Raw genomic sequence first — 19,640 nt, 5'->3', positions numbered from 1 at the left:
TCAAATCATAAGGTGACAGTGTTAGAAATGGAAGGTACCTTACAAGTCATCTGCTCCCACCCCTTCTTCTTCATGGTTTGAATGGCAAGAGGTCATCTAGCCAGACTGCCCACTCAAAGCAGGCTTCTTCTCAGAAACATTCAAACTCTACTTGAATCCTTTTTGTGAGATAGGAAGCTGGATACTTTATAGGATGTCCCATTCTATTTATGGACAACTGTAATTGTTACAAAGTTCTTACCTAACCTGAGCAGAAATATATCTCTCTTTAATTTCCATATATTAGACCTACTTTTGCTCTTTTGAGCTACATAGGACCAGCCTAATACTCCCGTATGACAACCTGTTTCACAAATAAACACACAGGTGACACTATTTGTTGGGCAGGAGAACACAGGAGGGTTCCTAACACTAACAGTTTAGAACACCTGTTAGAGCACAGGTTCACTTTTGATCCAGTCAGACAGAAACATAGCTTTGGAGGGGTTAAATAAGCTTACTTTATTCTAGTCTAGTGTTCTTAAGAGAATTGCTGATAATGGGAGTACCAACTCCTACAACATTCCCTAATCACACTTCTCGCAGGAGTGGGCGAGAATAGTATAGTTCCTCATCCCATAAGCTTCATTGGGAACTAGTTGAGGCAGACACAGATTCCCCCCAAGACTTGATGGGGGTTGATCAAGGCACGTACATGCATTCCTCTGTGAATTACCCAAATCCCAAAATGGATTCCGCACTCACTGACCAGTGCCCACTTGATTTATGGGGCAACAGACAAAGAAGACAATTTACCAACATTAAGTTCACAGGTTAACTTTAGCGATATTGTCATGACCTAGCACAGTGCAGCCGTACATTATGTCATCCCTATATCTCATTGCGTAAGCTTGGTGATGTTTAAAAACCATGACCGTGAGAAATAGTAACTATTTTGGCCATGGATCCTGAGACATATTCTCTAAAAAGAATAACAGAATCCTCCTTACACACACTAAAATCCACCTTCTTATTCTTACGTAACCCTTTAGGTATTTGAAAGCAGGTATTAAATTCCCCACAAATCTTTTTCTTTTCTGAACTAAACATTGCCAATTCCTGCAGCTGTTCCTTATATGAGATCGTTTTCAGACCCTTCACAATCCTGGTCTGAAGGTAAATTCATTTAAGTAAAATCTGTCTTAAAATGTAGTACCCTGAATTGAACCCAACACATTAGTTGTGATCTGACTAATGCAGAGTATACGGGTCCTATTATCTCTGCTACAGTATATTTCTATTAATGTAACTAAATGCATGGACTTTATTAGCAACATTGCCATAGTTAGTTAATTACCTGTTATTGAGCTTATGGTCAAATAAAACCCCCTGTGTCTTTTTTTCACATAAACTTCTTCGTTTCTCCATCCTGTAATTATGTAGTTGCTTTAAACACTCATGGCTCTGCTTTTTATCCCTGTTAAATTTCATCTTGCTTGTTTTGTTTCATAAATCTAGCCTATAAAGATGTTTTTAAATATCGATTCTTCCATCCAGAATGTAAACTATCTCTTTCATCTTTGTATCATGTGCAAGTTTTGACAGGCATGCATTCTATGCCTTTAAGTCATTTATAAAAAATGATGAATGGAACAGGAACCAAGGGCTATGTATTTATACTACATGAGAGAACTCTATGCTGTTGTAATTTTCAACAATTTTGGATACACATGCTTAGCTGGCATGTAATCTGTCAGATTGTGCTTTCATCCAGCTCACGTCTTGCCATTGGTACTCACCAAAATAGAATGAGAAGCTTTCTCAGATACCTTGATGAAGTTCTCATCATAGTGCCTAGCACATAGTAAGTGCTTAATAAATGTTTATTGATTGATTGATTGAAGAGACACCATAGCTAAAGAATTTCCCAGTGTATCAGTTCAATATCCTTTATTGAAAAACAAAATGAGGTTGGTCCAGCATTGCTTGTTTTTAATCTCCTGATACCCTTTGGGAATCATGAAAAGAAACCACAGTGCAAGACCAGGATAACATTTATAGAAAAAAGATGAGATTTTGCAGCAAATTGGCATGGGATCATTGAAAAAGAATTTCATAATTTCCTAAATCCAATCTAGCATACTCTGTTCCTCCTCTTCAGTTCAAAGGAAGATATTCTATGGAGAGTTTAGATGGAAGATTGATTGCATATAGATGACGAGATTTTTCAGATGCTCCCATTTTTTAAAACTTGTACTGCTTCATATCATTTTATTTTTATATGTACATGTCCCATCTTTCTGCCTAGGCCATGAGCCCCTTAAGGACAGGGACACACGTCATGGCTGATTGTATATATTTCCAACGTCCATCATACTCAACAAATGATGCTTGATGATCAGTTTTCTCTTCTTAAAAGGAGGAGGTTAAACCAGAAGGCCTCCAAGTTCCCTTCCAGTTATGAATCTATGATCCCTATAATCATTGTTTTCTTTTCTGAAAGTTCACAGGAAATCACCCCATTTATTTAATAATCTATTGTAGAATATTTCCAGACTAACTGAGTTATAGTTTCTAGAATCTTCTCCCCATCACCCTCCCTTTTGGAAAATGAGAACTGTAGCCTTTCTCCAGATTATTCTAGCACTGCCCTGGTTTTCCACAGAGTCTAAAGTTTAAAATTAATATTTGTAAAGTGCTTAACAGAATGTCTGGCAAGGAGTAGGCACTATATAAATTGCTATTTCCTTTTCCTCCCCTTTCTAAGGTGATTGAAGGGCGAGAAGAGACAGGTATCAGTAATATGATCCTATCTGTAAAATTTCTCAGTGCCCTTGGATGTAACTTATATGTGCTTTGATATTTGAAGTCATTGAAAGTGAACATAACCCTCCTACTCTCAAAAATCATAGTCTTTAGGTCTCTTGCAGCAATGTTTGACCCTTTCCAATTTAATCATCATTGTCCATGATGAAGGCAAACATAGAAATTAAGTAGATCTGCCGTTACTGTCATCTGATATCATACCATTTGCACCAAGCAGTGGGTTATCATTTTCATTTTCATTTTCTGAACATAACTAAAAAACAAAAATTTAAAAAACCCCTCCCTTTTGATGTCTATAGTATTTTTTAAAAGCTTCTTGCTATTTCTAGGCTTTCGTTGTCCTGACAGCGTAGAGAGGCAGCATAATGTAGTGGAAAGAAGGTTGGGTTTAGACCCAGAGGACCTGAATTTAAAACTTAGATGTGCCTAGGGCAGCTAGTTGGTGCAGTGCTGGACCTAGAGTCAAGAAGACTCATCCTCCTGAGTTGAAATCTGTTTCCTTTTTTTTTTTTTAAGGCAGTTGTGGTTAAGTGACTTGCCCAAGGTCACGCAGCTAGTAAGTGTCAAGTGTTTGGTCTGAGGTCGGATTTGAACTCAGGTCCTCCTGACTTCAGGGCTGGTACTCTATCCACTGCACCACCTACCTGCCCCCCTGAGTTCAGATTTGGCCTCAGATACTTAATAGCTATATGACCCTATGTAAGTCATTTAACCCTGTTTGCCTCAGTTTCCTCATCTGTAAAATGACCTGGAGAAGGAAATGGCAAACCACTGCAGTATCTCTGCCAAGAAAACTTTAAATGGGGTCACAAAGATTCAGACATGACAGAAAAATGACGAGAAAACAGCAATCTGCCACTTACCCTCTGTTTGAGCTTGAGGAAATCACCTAATCTTTCTAGGCTTCGGATTTCTCTGTAAAATGAAGAGGTCAGACAAGTTGACCTCTAAGATCCCTCCCAACTCTCTATTTATGATCATATCCTGTAAGTATTATTTCAATTTATACCACTTACTTGCATGTATCTTCTTAAAAAAAAAAAGATCTGGGCTTATCAAAGAGTTGCCTGATTTCAGATATCTCCCTCTGTTCTTCATTGGATCCATTTGTGAGTGTGCAATCAGATTATTTCAGAGCAATTCTTACTAAAATTCCTAATAATCCCAGGCTGAATAATAAAAGAAAAATGATAAATATTAAGAATGAAGTCTGTAAAGTTTTATATGCCTCACAGGTGGTTTTGTCCTCATGGTCCTATTCTGAACTTGCTCATTTATAATTAAGATTATTTGGAAAAGCAAGTGGTGTTCTGGGCTATTTATTATTTCAGCAATAACCACCATCCTCTCTCTCTTCCAAATAAAAATATGGAACTAGATATCCAGTTTAATAATTTTTAATTGTGTCTGATGAGTTGGCTTCAATTCATGGTACTACCTTTCAAGAGAGACTTTACCTAAACATAGAACCTCAGATGTCATGGTCCTTTTCTAGAACAAAGGACAAACAACAGCAACAACCTTCAGACCAGGATGGCAGAGAGTCTAAAAATCATGTCATATAAGCAGCTGCAGGAATTCACAATATTTAGTCCAGAAAAGAAAAAAACTTAATTGGGGAACTTAATTGTTGTTGTTCAGTCGTTTTAGTCACGTCCAACTCTTTATGACCCTATTTGGGGTTTTCTTGGCAAAGATACTGGAATTGTTTGTCATTTCCTTTTCCAACTCATTTTACAAATGAGGAAACTGAGGAACTAGCAGAAGCTTAATACCTGCTTTCAATTATCTAAAGGCTTGTCATGTGGAAGAGGAATTAGACTTTTCCTGTGTAGCTTAAAAGAGCAAAAGTAGGTCATATATATTTTAATCTAATATATTTTTACATTAGTTTTTATATTTTATATTGTATTGTATGTTATAAACTCATTATTTTCCTTTCATTTTTCAGAGTGTAGAATAATTTTTAAAGTATTTTACTTACCATTTTATATTATATTAAAAGTTCCCGAACTTCTACAATTGCTTCTATGTTGCTTAAGTTTTATTTTTTTATGTTATATATTATATCTATATGTATATATATATACATATAGTATATATATATATATATATATATATATATATATATATATATGAGAGCCCACATTTACTTAATTTTCCTATGAAATAATATAGATCTCTATGGTCCTATACGTATGAACTTTTAAAGTTTTCTTAAGTTGCAACTGTTTACCAAATAGTAGTCCTTGGTTACCTCCCAATTAGCAATTTCCAATTTCCTGTCAACTGTCAGTTTTGTTGTAGCTTTGGATATACAGGTAATAAATGTAATCTTTGCAGAAAATGTTTGAGTATAAATCTCCTCATATTTGCTTCCCCCAATTAGATAGAAAGATGATATATTTGTGGGTGGGGCAGAGTATATGTTTTGGTGTAGAATTTTTTTTTAATAATTGGTGGAATTTAGCAATTTAGGATATGGTTATAGCTATATTGTGATTATCTCTCTGCTTATTAGCTAAGAACCTAATTAAAACTGTTTTCCTCTTCTGAAATGGGAATCTCAGCCTACTTGTGTTGTAATGCTTTATGTAACTCTTGAGCCTGTATTGCCCTGATAACCATACAGTTGGAGTCTTTATTTAAAAAAAAAATAAAGTAAAAGAGGAAAGCAGTCACACACACATGGGTAATTAACTTTTTTATTAATAAGCTGTTAGACAATTAAGAAGAGCTTAGTCTCTCGAGTGTATTATTGTGCTAACTCCTGGGTAAATAGCCTCATTTGTGTGCTTACTGGTGTTTTTGGCTGTCAGGGTGCCCATTCCGCCACAGTGATCCTGAGCTGTTGAAGCAGAGGCTCCAGTCATCCAAGGTCTCTCAAACCGGGATAAACCAGGTAGGTCGGATTCTTTTCCCAGGCCTTGATAATGAGGTGTCAGACTCTTCCTTTTGGTTTCATTTAATATCCTCACCATAGTATTCCATGCAGCTTGTCAGGCAGACTGCCAGATTGCCTGTCTTTTAGGTGAATTAAGCCAAAGCACTAACTTCTCTGGTTTTAATCCCCCGTTGGAAATTCTGGTTCTTCTGTCTGCTGGGCAGCATTTTTAGGTTGGTGATGGAATAAGCTTGGAAACACGTGTATGCATATGTGCACATGTTCATGCAAGTCCACATTTGCACTTGTATTTGTTTCTTCAGGTTTTCATATTGAGAACTGGTGCCACTTAAAAAAAATTTTTTTTGAATAGTCTATTAAAGCTCGCTAATGAAGCTGAAAATTAATGACAACATTTTTCGTCTTGGGAAAATTTTTTTTTAGTGTCGTCGGTGTTGCAGAACTCAGGATAATGTGGGGCATGCTGACTGACTATTTTGATAAGCATCACTTGTCACACTGTTTAATCTAAAATTCTGTTAATAGATCATTAGATCTAACACTTTGTTTTACAAACAGTTGCAGGGAAAAGAATGCCTAGAAATGTGAAAGTCAGTGCTGTGAATGTCTTCCAGTACTTTAAAATAAAATAAAGCAGCTTTGTCAGAAAAATAATCCTGAATATACTAATGTGGTAGACTGTCTTCTATGCTGTTGTCTTGGCTGGTTTGTCAAGGGAGCTGGATAACATTCTAATCTGGAATAAAACAAGGTGAATGTCAGAGCTGGAGTCCAAAAACCATCATGCATCTTTATAGGATTGGATTTATTTTAGAATTCTAATCACCAAAGAAGACCCTTTGCCTTTTACAGTGAAAACTCAGATTCAGTTTCATCCGTAGTTGATAGTTCATGTTTCCCTATCTAGTGTCTTGTTTATAATGTTGCTTACATTCCTACTGAGATGATTGGTGTTGATGCTTAATATCTATACCAATCACCCCCATTTAAGTGCTTCATAAATACTTGTTAGTTAATAATCACAAATAGTAATACATAGTTCACTTACTCTTCCTTCCTTTCTTCACTCTGTGCTTCCAGCACATTTCTTTAGCTATCAAATATTAGTTCCTTGAGGGCAGGGACTATTTAATTTTTGATCTTGTATCCCCAGAATGTAATATTGTACTTGGAACATGCATAGTAGATGCTTGATTTATTGATTGATTGAAATTTTTTACATATTTGAGGTGGGTTAACATGTCATTCACCATACCTCTTCTGTTGTTGTTGAATCATTTCAGTTGTGCCTGACTTTTCATGACCCTATTTGGACTTTTCTTGGCAAAGATACTGGAGTGATTTGCCATTGCCTTCTCCAGCTCATTTTACAGATGAGGAAACCAAGGCAAACAAGGTTAAATAACTTGCCCAGGGTCATACAGCTGGGAAGTATCTGAGGCTGGATTTGAACTCAAGAAGAGGAGTCTTCCAGATTTTAAGCCCAGTGCGCTATCTACTGGGCACCTTGCTGCCCTGATTGTACCTTTAGGCCTAGATTTTAATTGTGTTTCTAAAATGAACATGGAAGTGTAGTTCATGAGTAATCAGCAGTTAATAATACTTTTGGGGCAGCTAGGTGGCGCAGTGGATAGAGTACCAGCTCTGAAGTCAGGAGGACCTGAGTTCAAATCCAGCCTTAGACCAAATACTTGACATTTATTAGCTGTGTGACCCTGGGCAAATCACTTAACCCCAATTGCCTTTAAAAAAAATAATACTTTTGCTTTTGTTGAATACCTTTGGTGAATAGCTCCCTGAAGGATGAAATATGGTAGCTGCTGTAGTCTGTTCTAAAGGGGAGTATATTGGTGAATGAAGGGTCCATGTAGAAGTATTTTGACAAGTGTGCATTTAGATCTTTCCATTATGAGTGCTTTTAAATATTTTATTGTCTACAAGTCATAAAAAATTCACTACTGAAATGCTTCCAAGGTAAAACTCTGTAACCATTTATTGATGTTTTATGGTCAGAACCTCTTGGTGAAGATTTCTTTATCTTTTTGAAATAGCTGGAAATATGTCAGATAATCAGAATCCTGATGTTGGAATGTATGTTGAAACAGGCAAGGCAGTGGAAATTGGATTTGATCCACGTTGTATCATGCTGGCCATGACCACATTTGCCTCTTTTATTTTCACCTTTGCTTCCCTTGATGGTGATAACTTTTATATCCCTTTTACTAATTTATAGAGTGTTACTTTTTGGTGAGAGTTCAAAGGCAACAACACCAGAAAGAGCTAGGGTTTCCTTTCCATTTGCCCACTTAAAGGTCACTTTGGTTATTTCCTGGAGCCAAATTGTAGGTAGAGAACTTGGCTAAAGAAAATGTGGTATTTACTTTGTGTCTTATATTCCAGTAGACAGTTTCATGATGGGTGTGAACAGGCTGCAACCCTTCACAAATAGAAATTATAAAGGAAAAGCATAGTAAAGGATGATATCAAAGAAATGTATGAACAAAAAAGGAAGATGGCCTGGTCATGTGAAGAGAGCATTGGATGGATTACCTGGGCAATATGTTCGTACTCTCTCATTATCAAGAGTTGTGAAAGACCTCTACCACCTTCATGAACTTCTGGAAGGACATGGAAAACAGTTGCACAGGATGGGCAGGAATAGGTGAATTATGATCTGCATCATTCTCAGAAGGAGTATCCCTATCCATTAAATCACAGGCCCATTTGAGTATCTGAAGAGTATTGTAGTTATCTCTTAATTCCACAATTAGATTGTAGGTTCCAAGAAATCATAGTCTACTTTAAAAAAAAGATTTTTAACAAAGCTTTTCTCTTCTGTCTAGTGGATAACCAAGCCTGCATGTGTGATGAGTACTTAGTAAATATTAATTGAATAAATTAATTAGCGATATGTGCAAAGGCATTTAGGATCATATACCACACATACATTTTAGAGACCACATTTATATCTTAGAAAAAATTTGTAGCTTGGGAAAATGGGGTCTTGAGTAGATGATTATATGACCTCTGAGATTCCTTTCAATTCTGTTGCCCATCTTTTGAGGTTCAGAGTTGTAGAGGTGGGGAATATAGGAACTAATGGCCAGGCATGATTCCAAGAGGCAATCTAGAATTCCCTTCCCATTTCTTTCTGGATAGCCCTGGCTGCTAAAACTTCTGGGGAAGGCAGTCAAGAGCTCATGGGATGGGTCTTTGGTCAGCTCAGTGCTATTCCAGAACCAGGATCTAGAGTAAGCTAATGAGATCTGGATGACAATGCCATGTCCTGCGTATTCTGCCTAGAGATGCTTTTCTGATTGAGCCCCTGAATTCAGTCCTGCATTATCAAGGTTGCCTTGTTGTAGGCAATCAGCATCTATTTTGTGCCATCCACTGTACTAGGTCCTGGGGACATTAAGGCACGAATGTAACATTCCCTTCCTTCAAAGAGCTTACATTCTACATGAAGAAACATGCTTCAGAATTGTAAAAAAAAAGTTTGTACCCATAATGGCATCAGACGAGTATGACCAACAAATAAATAGCTCACTTTAATGCAGGGATATTTGCATAATGCATTACAATATTATTTTATACTATAATACCATGCCTTAAAAAGTGCTTTTCTCACAACTCTTAGAAAGTTGGCATTTTAAATATTCTTGAACTGTATTGGTGACAGTGCTTTTTTCTATGATAACACACTGCGTTTTTAAAAACAGACAACATGAAAGTTTCAGTGCCTTTTGTTGTTGATCTGCACAGTGTTACAGAATGTCAAAGACAGACCGCATCAGTGACCAGCCAGCAGAACCCATATGTGAACTGGAATTCCTTCAATAGTATCCCTGACAAGTGGTCACTCAGCCTCATCTTAAAGATATCTAATGATGGGGAGCCCATTACCTTTTGCAGTAGCCCATTCCACTTGTTTCTCTCTATTATCAAGCCTGAATTTATCTTTTCACCGTTGGTTCTGTTTTGTCTTTTTATACAAGTAGAATAAAACATTTTTTTCCCTTTGGGAAGAGTTATTAATAACTCTTCACGTTATTATAAGAGGTAGTTTGCTGGGTAGGAAAGTAGGAAGAGATACGTGGAGAAATGAAGGCGATTTAAATAAAAACAAAATATCAATAAAAATAAGAAATAAATTAAGAAAAAGACTTATTCCTCTTTCGCATGGTAGCCCTCATAGATTTTAAAACAATTTTGATATCTTTTCTTTATCTACTCCTTTCCAGACTAAAAATATCCGTAGTCCTTTGATGTTCTTCAATCCCCTCACTGTTCTGGTTCCTCATCATCTTATGAAGAAGTATCTGGGTTGTTTTTTAAATCATACCTTCCTAATACTACCTCCAGCACGTCTCCTAGTGAATATATATATATATATATATATATATATATATATATATATATATATTTTTTTTTTAATTTAATTTAATTTTTTTTGCTCTGTTTCTTCATTCCCAGATTTCTACCAGCACCTGTATTTTTCCTTTGATATATTTCTCCATGGCTGCTCTCTCACCTTTTTTCCTCAATCTTTGTTGCTTATTTTCTTTAGCACCATGAAACCAGCTACTCAGTGCCTTATAAACCTAATACTTTGGTTTTTTAAATTTTTTTATCTTCTTTAAAATTTCACTTCAAACAAACATTTATTTACTATGTGCTTATATGTGTTGTATGCAATTAAATTCAAATCAAACCCAGTGAGGTACAAAGTAAGACAGCTTGCTTATTAAAATGATGCTGTGCTAGGTGCTGGTGATACAAAGACAAAAATGAAACAATGTCTTTCCTAAGAAAGCTCTCATTCTCCTGGCAAATAAATGAATAAAAATGTTTTAGACTCAGGAAGAAAATGTTTCAGTGCAATCCAACACGCACACACTATAGTATGCTTTTCAATGTCGTCTTACTATAGTTTGATTCATTTTCTGTGGGATTTTTCTGTTGAAGTAACAATCATTTTGGTACTCTTTTTAAAATTTGATCAGCTAACGTTATCTATCAGGATATGGTTATCTACCATATCTACTTGCTACATTAGGCTTTTTGAAGATTAGGACCCTTTGTTTGTATTTTAACCATTTCCCCTTCCCATTTCCTTTAAATGTATGTCTGTGTTCAGGATAGAAATACTGGTAATTAGAGATGTAGATATTAGCAATAAAAAATCTTTACAGAAATAATCATCTAAAAGTTGTTGTTTTTACACTTTAGCTGAATGAGATTATTCTTACAGGCCTTTTAATTTATCTACATTGTATTTTATCCTCACACTTGTCAAGAGAGCTTATGTATGAAATTTTCACATTGAAATTCCTCAGCTGGCAGTCCTAACAGCTTTGCTGTATGCCCTGCCATTTTAATAGCTAAGTTTTCTCACTCTATACCTCCCTGGGTTTGATTAGAATTTAATCACATGTAACACATCTAAACCCTGACTGAGTTTGATCAATAAACAACAATAATTGCCATCCACAGACAAGTGCAAGGGGCTGGTTGTGCATTGTAATATATGCTGTAATGAAATTAGCATCTCTTGTTGTGAGCCATGCCCTGATTCTGGGCCTTTGGAGTAACTCAGCATACTTATTTCCTAGGGTAATAGCAAAAGTGCTTGAACTACCGTTAAAGTCCTAACAAGTTGAAGCCTTAGTAAAAGGTGTTATATTTTCAGGACATTTTCAGGCTATTCATTTTGTTATTGTTCATTGAGGGAAAATTCTTCATTGAACTTTCAAATAAAAGTCATTTAATAGAGGATATTTTTCATATATTTAGATTTATTAACTTGCATAATTTAACGTAGTGTTAAAGCATGATAGGACACCGTAGCCAATGATAAATGATTGTAGTATCCAATTCCACTTCCATATTCAAAATGTGAATATGTATGGTTAATTGAGATTCAGCTGTCCCGGTTTCTTATTTAAGCTCTGCCTTCCATTTAGACAAGTTACTTAAACTCTGTACCTCCATATTACTAACTCTAACATGAGGATAAAGGTACTCCTTAACACCTTTCTCAGCAGATTAGAAAGATGACAGATAGGGAAGGAGGAGTAAGGAAAGGGAGGAAGCATGTGTTAAGTGCCCACAACTGTCAGGTATTGTGCTAAGCATTTTTTACAAACAAGACTCTCATTTGATCCTCACAACAGCCCTGCAATTATTATCTGCATGTTACAGTTGAGGAAACTGAGACAATCAGAGGTTAAGTAACCTGCTCATTGATTCATTCAAGGAACATTTAAGGGCCTTCTATATGCCAGGGAGTAATAGTAAGCAAATAGTAATAGTAATTGTCTGAACTCAGATTTGAACTCGGGTCTTCCTGAGTCCAGGTCCAGTGTTCTATCTACTCCACCATAGCATGGTGTCTTGTTGTAGAGTGGTCTTTCAATAGATTGTTAGAATGAATGAATGAATAAATGAGTAAATTGGGTTTGTATAGCATATTATAATTCATCTTTGTATAGTGATTTACAGTAACACATTTTGAATTGCTATGGTGTACAACTTAAGTGTAAATTCTTTATTTAGGAAACTTTAATTTTTAGCTATTTTTTTCAGTAACCCTTTATTTTCTTGTTATTCCTTTATTATATATGATTTCCTGGAAAAAAATAGCACTTCAAGCTTAGTAAAGCTATTTACATTACATTATGTTGGGTGAACCTCATAAAAATCACACAATATAGGTAGTGCTGATAACTGTTTTTTCCGTTTTAGAGATGAAAACAGTGAAATGCAGAGAGATTAAGTGATTTGCTTCTGGTCACATTCCTAGGAAGTGTGAAACGTTATGTTGGAACTCCAGTCTTCCTGCATTATGATTCAGCTCTCTACCCATAATACCACACTGCCTTTCAGATAAGAGCCCTGGGACATGAGCTGTGACCATAAAATCTTGACAGTATCCAAAGTTATATAAAAGAACCTGTGAATCTACACTTGGTTATTCCCATTTCTTTTAATCCATGTAGTCAATTCTGGTAATATTCTTTACTGTTATTTCCAGCTAACCATTTTCCTTTTGTGGTAAAAGTCTCTTGCAGTGAACCAGTTAAAAGGCTTTTAAAGTTTGTTTTTCAGATTTTTCTTGATATTGTTGTGTTTTGTTGCAAGGGATACAGCCTCTTTAAAGTAGTTTCTGAAAGAACTGGTGAGACAGGGTATATGTCAAGCTCCCTGTAGCCTGGTACTGTCTCTGTTTTGAATGTGTAGCTACAATGCCTTATACCTAATAGGTCTTCAACAAATGTATTTGTTGCAGTACCATTTTCTAAAAATTTCTTTTCTTTCCCCTTAGATTTTTCTAAAGGAAGAAAGGAAATTGAATATTAAAAAAAAAAGAAAAGAAGCCTCGACGTTCTGTCCCTTTTAATGATTTTTTTTTAAAAAGTGAAACCAGATCCAGTAGATACTTTCAAGAAATTATAACAGTGACATCATAGCCAGAAACTGAAAAATTGTCCACCCTTTCCACTTCTTGGGAGGCTGGTTAAAACACTATTGTTCACTGTCGTAAAATCCTCAGGCAGTTATTGTCTGCATTAAATCTGAAACTGGTAAATGCTTTTTAATGATGAAATCTTTCAAAATGGACAGTTTAAAAGACTTAAAAGTAACACTATGTCAAGGAGACTTTATGGCAAAGATAAATCTAAGTGACACCTTACCAAATGTTCATATAAATCCCATCTACCCCACATTGCTATGATTTCCTTTGGTAGGTCATCCTTATCAATGAAAGATAGTATTCACTCTTTCCATTACCTCATGACCAGTACCTGTTTTTCAGAAAAGCTCCTGTTTCATCCTAGAGAGCATTTCCTCTGATCCCTAGGAATAGGAATAGTCAATTTGATTGCTGTATTCAGTTTCTCTTTCTTTAGTGTTGTAGTTGAAAACACATACATTGTTCTTGATGAATCTCAAGAAGGTATGAAGGAAGAACTCTGAAGGTTAGTATTAGACCCAGCCTCAGCAGGCCTGCCTTGTTTTTTTTTGGCTTCGTCGCAAAGTCTTTGCCTGTCATTGAACAACTGATAGAATTTCTCTGGGATTCTTTTCCCTTCTTGGTAAAATGAAGATAAATAATGATTTAAAGATTAATGAGGCAATGTTGATAAAGCATGTTGGAAGAAAAATAGCTGCATAAATCAAATAGTTATGTGCCATAGCTAACCCCAACTATGAATGGGAATTTACTTAAGATTAAAAAAAAACCCTTTAAAATAATCTGACATTTTCCAATGGAAAGATCATAAATAGTAGTACTCATTGCTTACCTTTACATGATTTAAAAAAAAATTAAATTATTCATCCTGCATAACAGCAGGATGTGAGAGGAAAAATTTATTATCCTTAGGGATATTGCAATGGGGAGTATGGACCTAATAATTATAAAGGGAGGACATCTGTTATAATGGAATGAGCAGTGGTTATAGAAGCAGCTGAACTGAGTTCAAATACCAACTGTGCTACTGACTACCTGTGAATCCTTGGAGAATCCACCTATCCTTTCTGGACTTCAGTTTCCTCATCTGTAAAATTAGTCTTGAACCGGATGATTTCCATGGTACCATCCAGCTCTAAATATATGATGTCTAAATCTAGCCATATTTGAAACAAGGGATTAAAGTGAATTTTCTGAGTTCAGTTTCAATACTGCTCCAGGGTTGTACCACCTCTTAGTATCAATTATATAGACAAGAAACTGAGGTATGGAGAAAATTAAATGATTAATCTTTTTTTAATCAAGAAAATAATAAGTGCTTATGCATCATATAATGATGACTTCAATGCAAAGGTGAAATAGGTGAGGATGGTGAAAATGTGTTTGAAAATATGGCTTGGGAAAAACAAATGAAAGAGGCCAGAAACTTACAGACTTTATAGAAGCCTGATCCCTATGCATCATATAATTTTCTTCAAGAAAAAACTAGTAATACACTGGTCATGATTATATTTTAACAGAAAATATATGTCTTGTGGAAGTAATTTATGAATCAGCCATCTGTGTACTGTCAGACTTGTTAGAACAAAATTCGAAATTTGTGCAAAGCTAGAAGAAAAAATAAAAATGAGGATGGTTTGATGTGCAATTAAAATAACTACAGCCTAACCTATTTAAATATGTTACTGATCTTGAAAAATGGGCTTTGGACAAAAGAAAAGACATTGATGCTGGTTACAATGATTTTACATAGATGTTTAACCAATGCATATAAGTTGCTATTATGAGCAGACCAAAAGAGCACCTATTGAGCAAACATTTGTTACTAGCCTAATGGAAATGTATGAAGGCAAAGAGCCATACTGGTTTAGAATATAAACTTATTTGTAAAATATTACAGTGGATGATGAAAGAATATGAACAGTATTGTCTAATAAAAGAGGGGAAAACAGTGAACAATAAAATCAGCTTTAAAAATTCTTGACTAGAAATCCAGCTAAGTAAAGTCATGCTAAAGGTATTTTAGGATCATACTGGAAGAAGAAAAACAGAAAAAAACAGTAGAAAAAAACTGCAGAGATTTAAATTTTTAAGATTTTACTGATAACTTTTATTTTTACACCATCTTCATCTCTCTCTCTCTCCCACACAAAGAGCCATTCTGTTATAATAAGTAAAAAAGGAAAGATGTAGTAGAGTGGTGAGAAAGCAGTCTAGCAAAACTAATCAACACATCAACTAAGTTCAATATTATATCCAGTGTTTTACACTCCTAGTCCCTCACCTCTGCAAAGAAGGAAGACAAATATACTTTTATATATATTTGGGAGCCTTAGGCTTGGTCATTTTAATTACACAATGTTCAGTTTTTGTTATTTCCATTTATTTTGTTCTAATCATTATTTATATTGTTTTTCTTATCTACTTACTTTACTTTGTATCAGTTCATAAAAATCTTGTGCTTCATTATTTGTATTCATTCTTACAGAACATTAATATTGCATTAAATTCATCTATCATAATTTGTTTAGCCATTCCCAAGTAGATGACTATCTACTTTTTTCTTTTCAGTTGTCTACAGTGATTTTTTTTCTTAACCATCTGCTCACTTTTAAGGACAGTTGAGTTACTGCACTTGTAGATTCCTTGAAGGCAGGGACTCTTTGTCCTTCTTTGTATCCCTGATGCACAGGGCCTGGCACATAGTAAGTGCTTAATAAATGCTTTTTGACTGTATGACACCATCACTTCTATATATGAGTGTAGAGGAGGTAGAAATGGCACTAAGAGAACATAGAAGGGAAAATCTGCAGGATTAGGTCAGATATTCATACATAGAGGAGGCTTGTATCAAAGTCAGTACAAATGTAAAGGAATTGAGGGATCAGTTTTTGTTGTTGTTGTTTTGTTTTCAAGGTTTATTAGAACATCGATCAGGGGTGAAGAATCTGCCGTGTTGGCCAGACTCTTAAGGAATCTAAGAATTTGTATCACTAATATAAGTGGAGCGGATCTTAAGAATTTGAGCACCTTAGTGGAGGCCAGATGGACTTTATAGACAGAAAAACTTGTTGGGATCTAAGAGTGGCCAGTAAGATGGAGTGACTGTGCCAGGGACCTGTACCACGTGGCCAAGGGAGAATGGAGCCTAGATAGGATTAAGGGTGGGAAGTGCCTGGGAGCCATAAGGAGGGAAGACAATGGAGAGCTAAACTAGGTTAAGGGTAACAGAGAATTGGGAGATTGGGCACAGGCTATAATGAAAGGCCAATTGGTAGGATTATAGCCTCAGGCAAAGAGATTTGGCCGTGGGAAAGTCCAGAGCTTTTCCTTTTAGGGGTTCAGATCTCATCCCCATCATTCATCCCTCGAACAAATGGGACTCAAATTCTTTTGGGGTAAGGGATGAAAGTCTTGGCTTCTGAAACTGCTTCCTGCTGCCAAGAGGTGTAGAGCTGTCCCTCACTTGAGGGAGTGAGAGATCAGTTTTCAAATCACCTAAAAAAGGTGAAGATAGCAAAGGTGGAGAAAAAAAATCTTTATACCAAAAAAAAAAAAAACCAAAAGAATGATGACTACTGCCCTATGTGCCTAACTTTTCCATTTATTTACAATTTTAAGAATAACCTGTACATATACCAAGTAGTTCCTCAATTTTCCATAGTATACCACGTACCCATTGTCACATAACTGCCAGAAAAAATGTAGAGTAGTATATAAGATTCTACTCCACTTATTGTTAATCATTTTTTAAAAAAGTATTTGGTTCAGTAGAGCAAAATATTACCTTAATTTTTTTTCTTTCAACAAGATTACTAGGAGTAGTAGCTAACATTTACATAGTGCCTACTATGTGTTAGGCACTATGCCAAATGCTTTACAGTTATTATCTTACTTGATCTTTAAAACAACCCTGAGACATAGATGCTGTTATTATCGTCTCCATTTTTACAATGAGAAAGTTGAGGCAAACAGGTTAAGTCATTTGCTCTGGGACACACCTAGTAAATGTTTGAGGCCAGACTTGAGTTTGGGTATTCCTGACTCTAGATCGAGTGATATATCTATTGTACCATTTAGTTGCCCCCACTATTTGTATCATTTCAGAATTATACAATATTTCTTGAAAGACAAAGATAACCTTATCCAGTGACCCTCTGATTATAGCTGTATGACCCAGGGCAAGTCATTTAACCAGTGTTTTGCCTCAGTTTCCTCATCTGTAGAAACAGAGATCATAGTAGCGCCTACTTCTCCTAGGATTGCTATGAGGATCAAAGGTATTTGCTAGTGACACAGAAGAGATCCAACACAAAAACACATTGAAGAGGGATTCTCTATGTATGGTGAAGTCCTTCATTTGTTCCTGTATACAGATCCTATACCACTGTTTACATCAAGCCTTAGAACATTGTAGATTTTCCTGAATGAGATTTATAATTACTCAAAAGAGAGGACCCTAACTGCCCTGTCCTGAAGAAAAACCAAGTGGATGAAGAATACTTGTTGTTTAGACTATCATATGCATTTAGATGGGCAGCCTGTCCATCATAAGTGTGTGTGACTGTGTGTATGTGGAGACATAGAGACAGAGAATGAAAATGGAGAATAAGTTGGGCCCAATAATTGCAACAGTGTAAATGGAAAGAGTATACACCAGAAAAATCAAAAGTGAATGTAACATAATTATAAAGATCAAACAGGACTCAAATGAAGAGTCATGAAAGAACACCCTCAACTTACCCTTTCATGGGGGTGGGAGGTCCACAGGTGTTCTACATTGCATATGTGTGTGTGTGTGTGTGTGTGTGTGTGTGTATGTGTGTGTGTGTGTGTGTGTGTGTGTGTGTGTGTGTGTGTGTATTACCTTTTTCAGTGTTATATGGGATGGCTTTTTGGGAAAGGTTGTTGTTGTTTAGTCTTTTTCAATCGTGTCTGACTCGTAATGATCCCATTTGGAGTTTTCTTGGCAAAGATAATGGAGTGGTTTGTCATTTCATTAGCTCATTTTACAGGCGAGGAGCTGAGGTAAAGAGGGTTAAATGACTTGATCACAGTCACACAGTAAATGTCTGAGGCCAGATTTGAACTCCGGAATATCAGTCTTCCTGACTCCAGGCCCAGCAGTCTATCCACTGATCCACCAAGTTGTCCTCTGGGGAAGTTAGGGGATAGTATACTTGGGATAACCATGATGATATAAGAAACAGAGTGCATTAATAAAAAACGTATTTTTTTTAAAAAGTATATATATATGAAGATGTAAGATAACTGACCTATCTAATATATTTTTCAAATTTGGTTGCTGAAAATCCGAAATCAAAGTTTATCATCAGTCAACAAGCATTTATTAAGCATTCATCATATGCTAGGCATTGAAAAGTCAAAGAAAAAGGGAAGCAGTCCCTGTCCTCAAAATTCTTATATTCCTTTTGTTTTATGCTTACATTCTGACTGGAGATGACAACGTTTACACAAATAGGTGTTTACAAGATGCATACAGAAGAGATGCAAGGTAACCTTAGGGAGCAAGGCTGTAGTACCTGAGGGGAGTGGAGGTTGGAGGGGAGGCCTTCTACAGCAGGTGTCATTTCAGCAGCGTTTCTAAGAGGTCCAAGTGAAAAGTGAGGGTATTCCAAGGAGGGGACAGATAGCCAGTAAGGCATGGAGGCAGAGGATGAGCATAGGCCACTATGGCTACATCATAGGGTACGTGTAGAATAAGTGTTGTTTGTTCTTCGTTCTCAAAGAGGACCAATGACATCAGGAGGGTGATGTCTTGACTTTCAAGTGAATAAGATTTAAGTGAGGCAGGGCTGTGCAGAGTCATCAGCCTCACTGTCTTCTCCACAGTCATCTGAGTTCAGTTGTGACTGGAAAGATAGGAAAGAACTGGATGGTTAAAAACTTTAAATGCCAAACAAAAGAGTTTATTATATTTGATCATAGAAGTAATAGAGAATTATTGGAGTTTTATTGAGAGGACAGTAATATAATCAGACCTGCCCTTTGGGAAAATCACTGTTGGCACCTAGTTAGAGAATAGATTAGAGTGGAGAGATTCTTGAGGCCAAGACCAATTAGGGAGCTACTTTAGTCATCCAGGTGAGAGGTGAAGGCTGAACCAGGATGATGATTATGTGAATGGAGGGAAAAGAGTTTAGTCAAGAGCTATCTTGAAAATAGAAACAACAAAATTTGGCAATTGCTGGATGTGTGGAGTGAGTGAGGGGGAGGTGTCCCCTCAAGTCCTCTGCCTCTTAACCCTAGCAGAGAAGCTGCATTTAACTCAACATTCCTCTGAACAGTAAATATCCTAATTCTATATGAGGCTGAAAAAGACCAGAAAGGGGGTGGGGATGGTTTCCAAACACAAAGACAACTAAAGACAGAATTCAGACTGACACAAATAGAAATTAGTTTAATTCATTGAGGGATATGTTCTAAATCAGA

At 36.1% G+C, this 19,640-nt stretch overlaps 1 protein-coding gene across 1 annotated transcript in view; it reads left to right on the top strand.

The window, feature by feature from the left end:
• PRIM2 (DNA primase subunit 2) overlaps positions 1-19,640 on the top strand; it is a 351,568-nt gene that overhangs the window by 309,205 nt on the left and 22,723 nt on the right. The window contains 1 exon segment of the mRNA XM_078155303.1: positions 5,625-5,707. Within this exon segment, the coding sequence (XP_078011429.1) occupies positions 5,625-5,707 (83 nt within the window).

Source organism: Phascolarctos cinereus, unplaced genomic scaffold (assembly GCF_003287225.1).
Source record: "Phascolarctos cinereus isolate Bilbo 61053 unplaced genomic scaffold, phaCin_HiC Scaffold_5;HRSCAF=322, whole genome shotgun sequence".
NCBI lineage: Eukaryota > Metazoa > Chordata > Mammalia > Diprotodontia > Phascolarctidae > Phascolarctos > Phascolarctos cinereus.
Note: the sequence above shows the minus strand (reverse complement) of the source record. Positions and strands in the feature narration are given on the sequence as shown.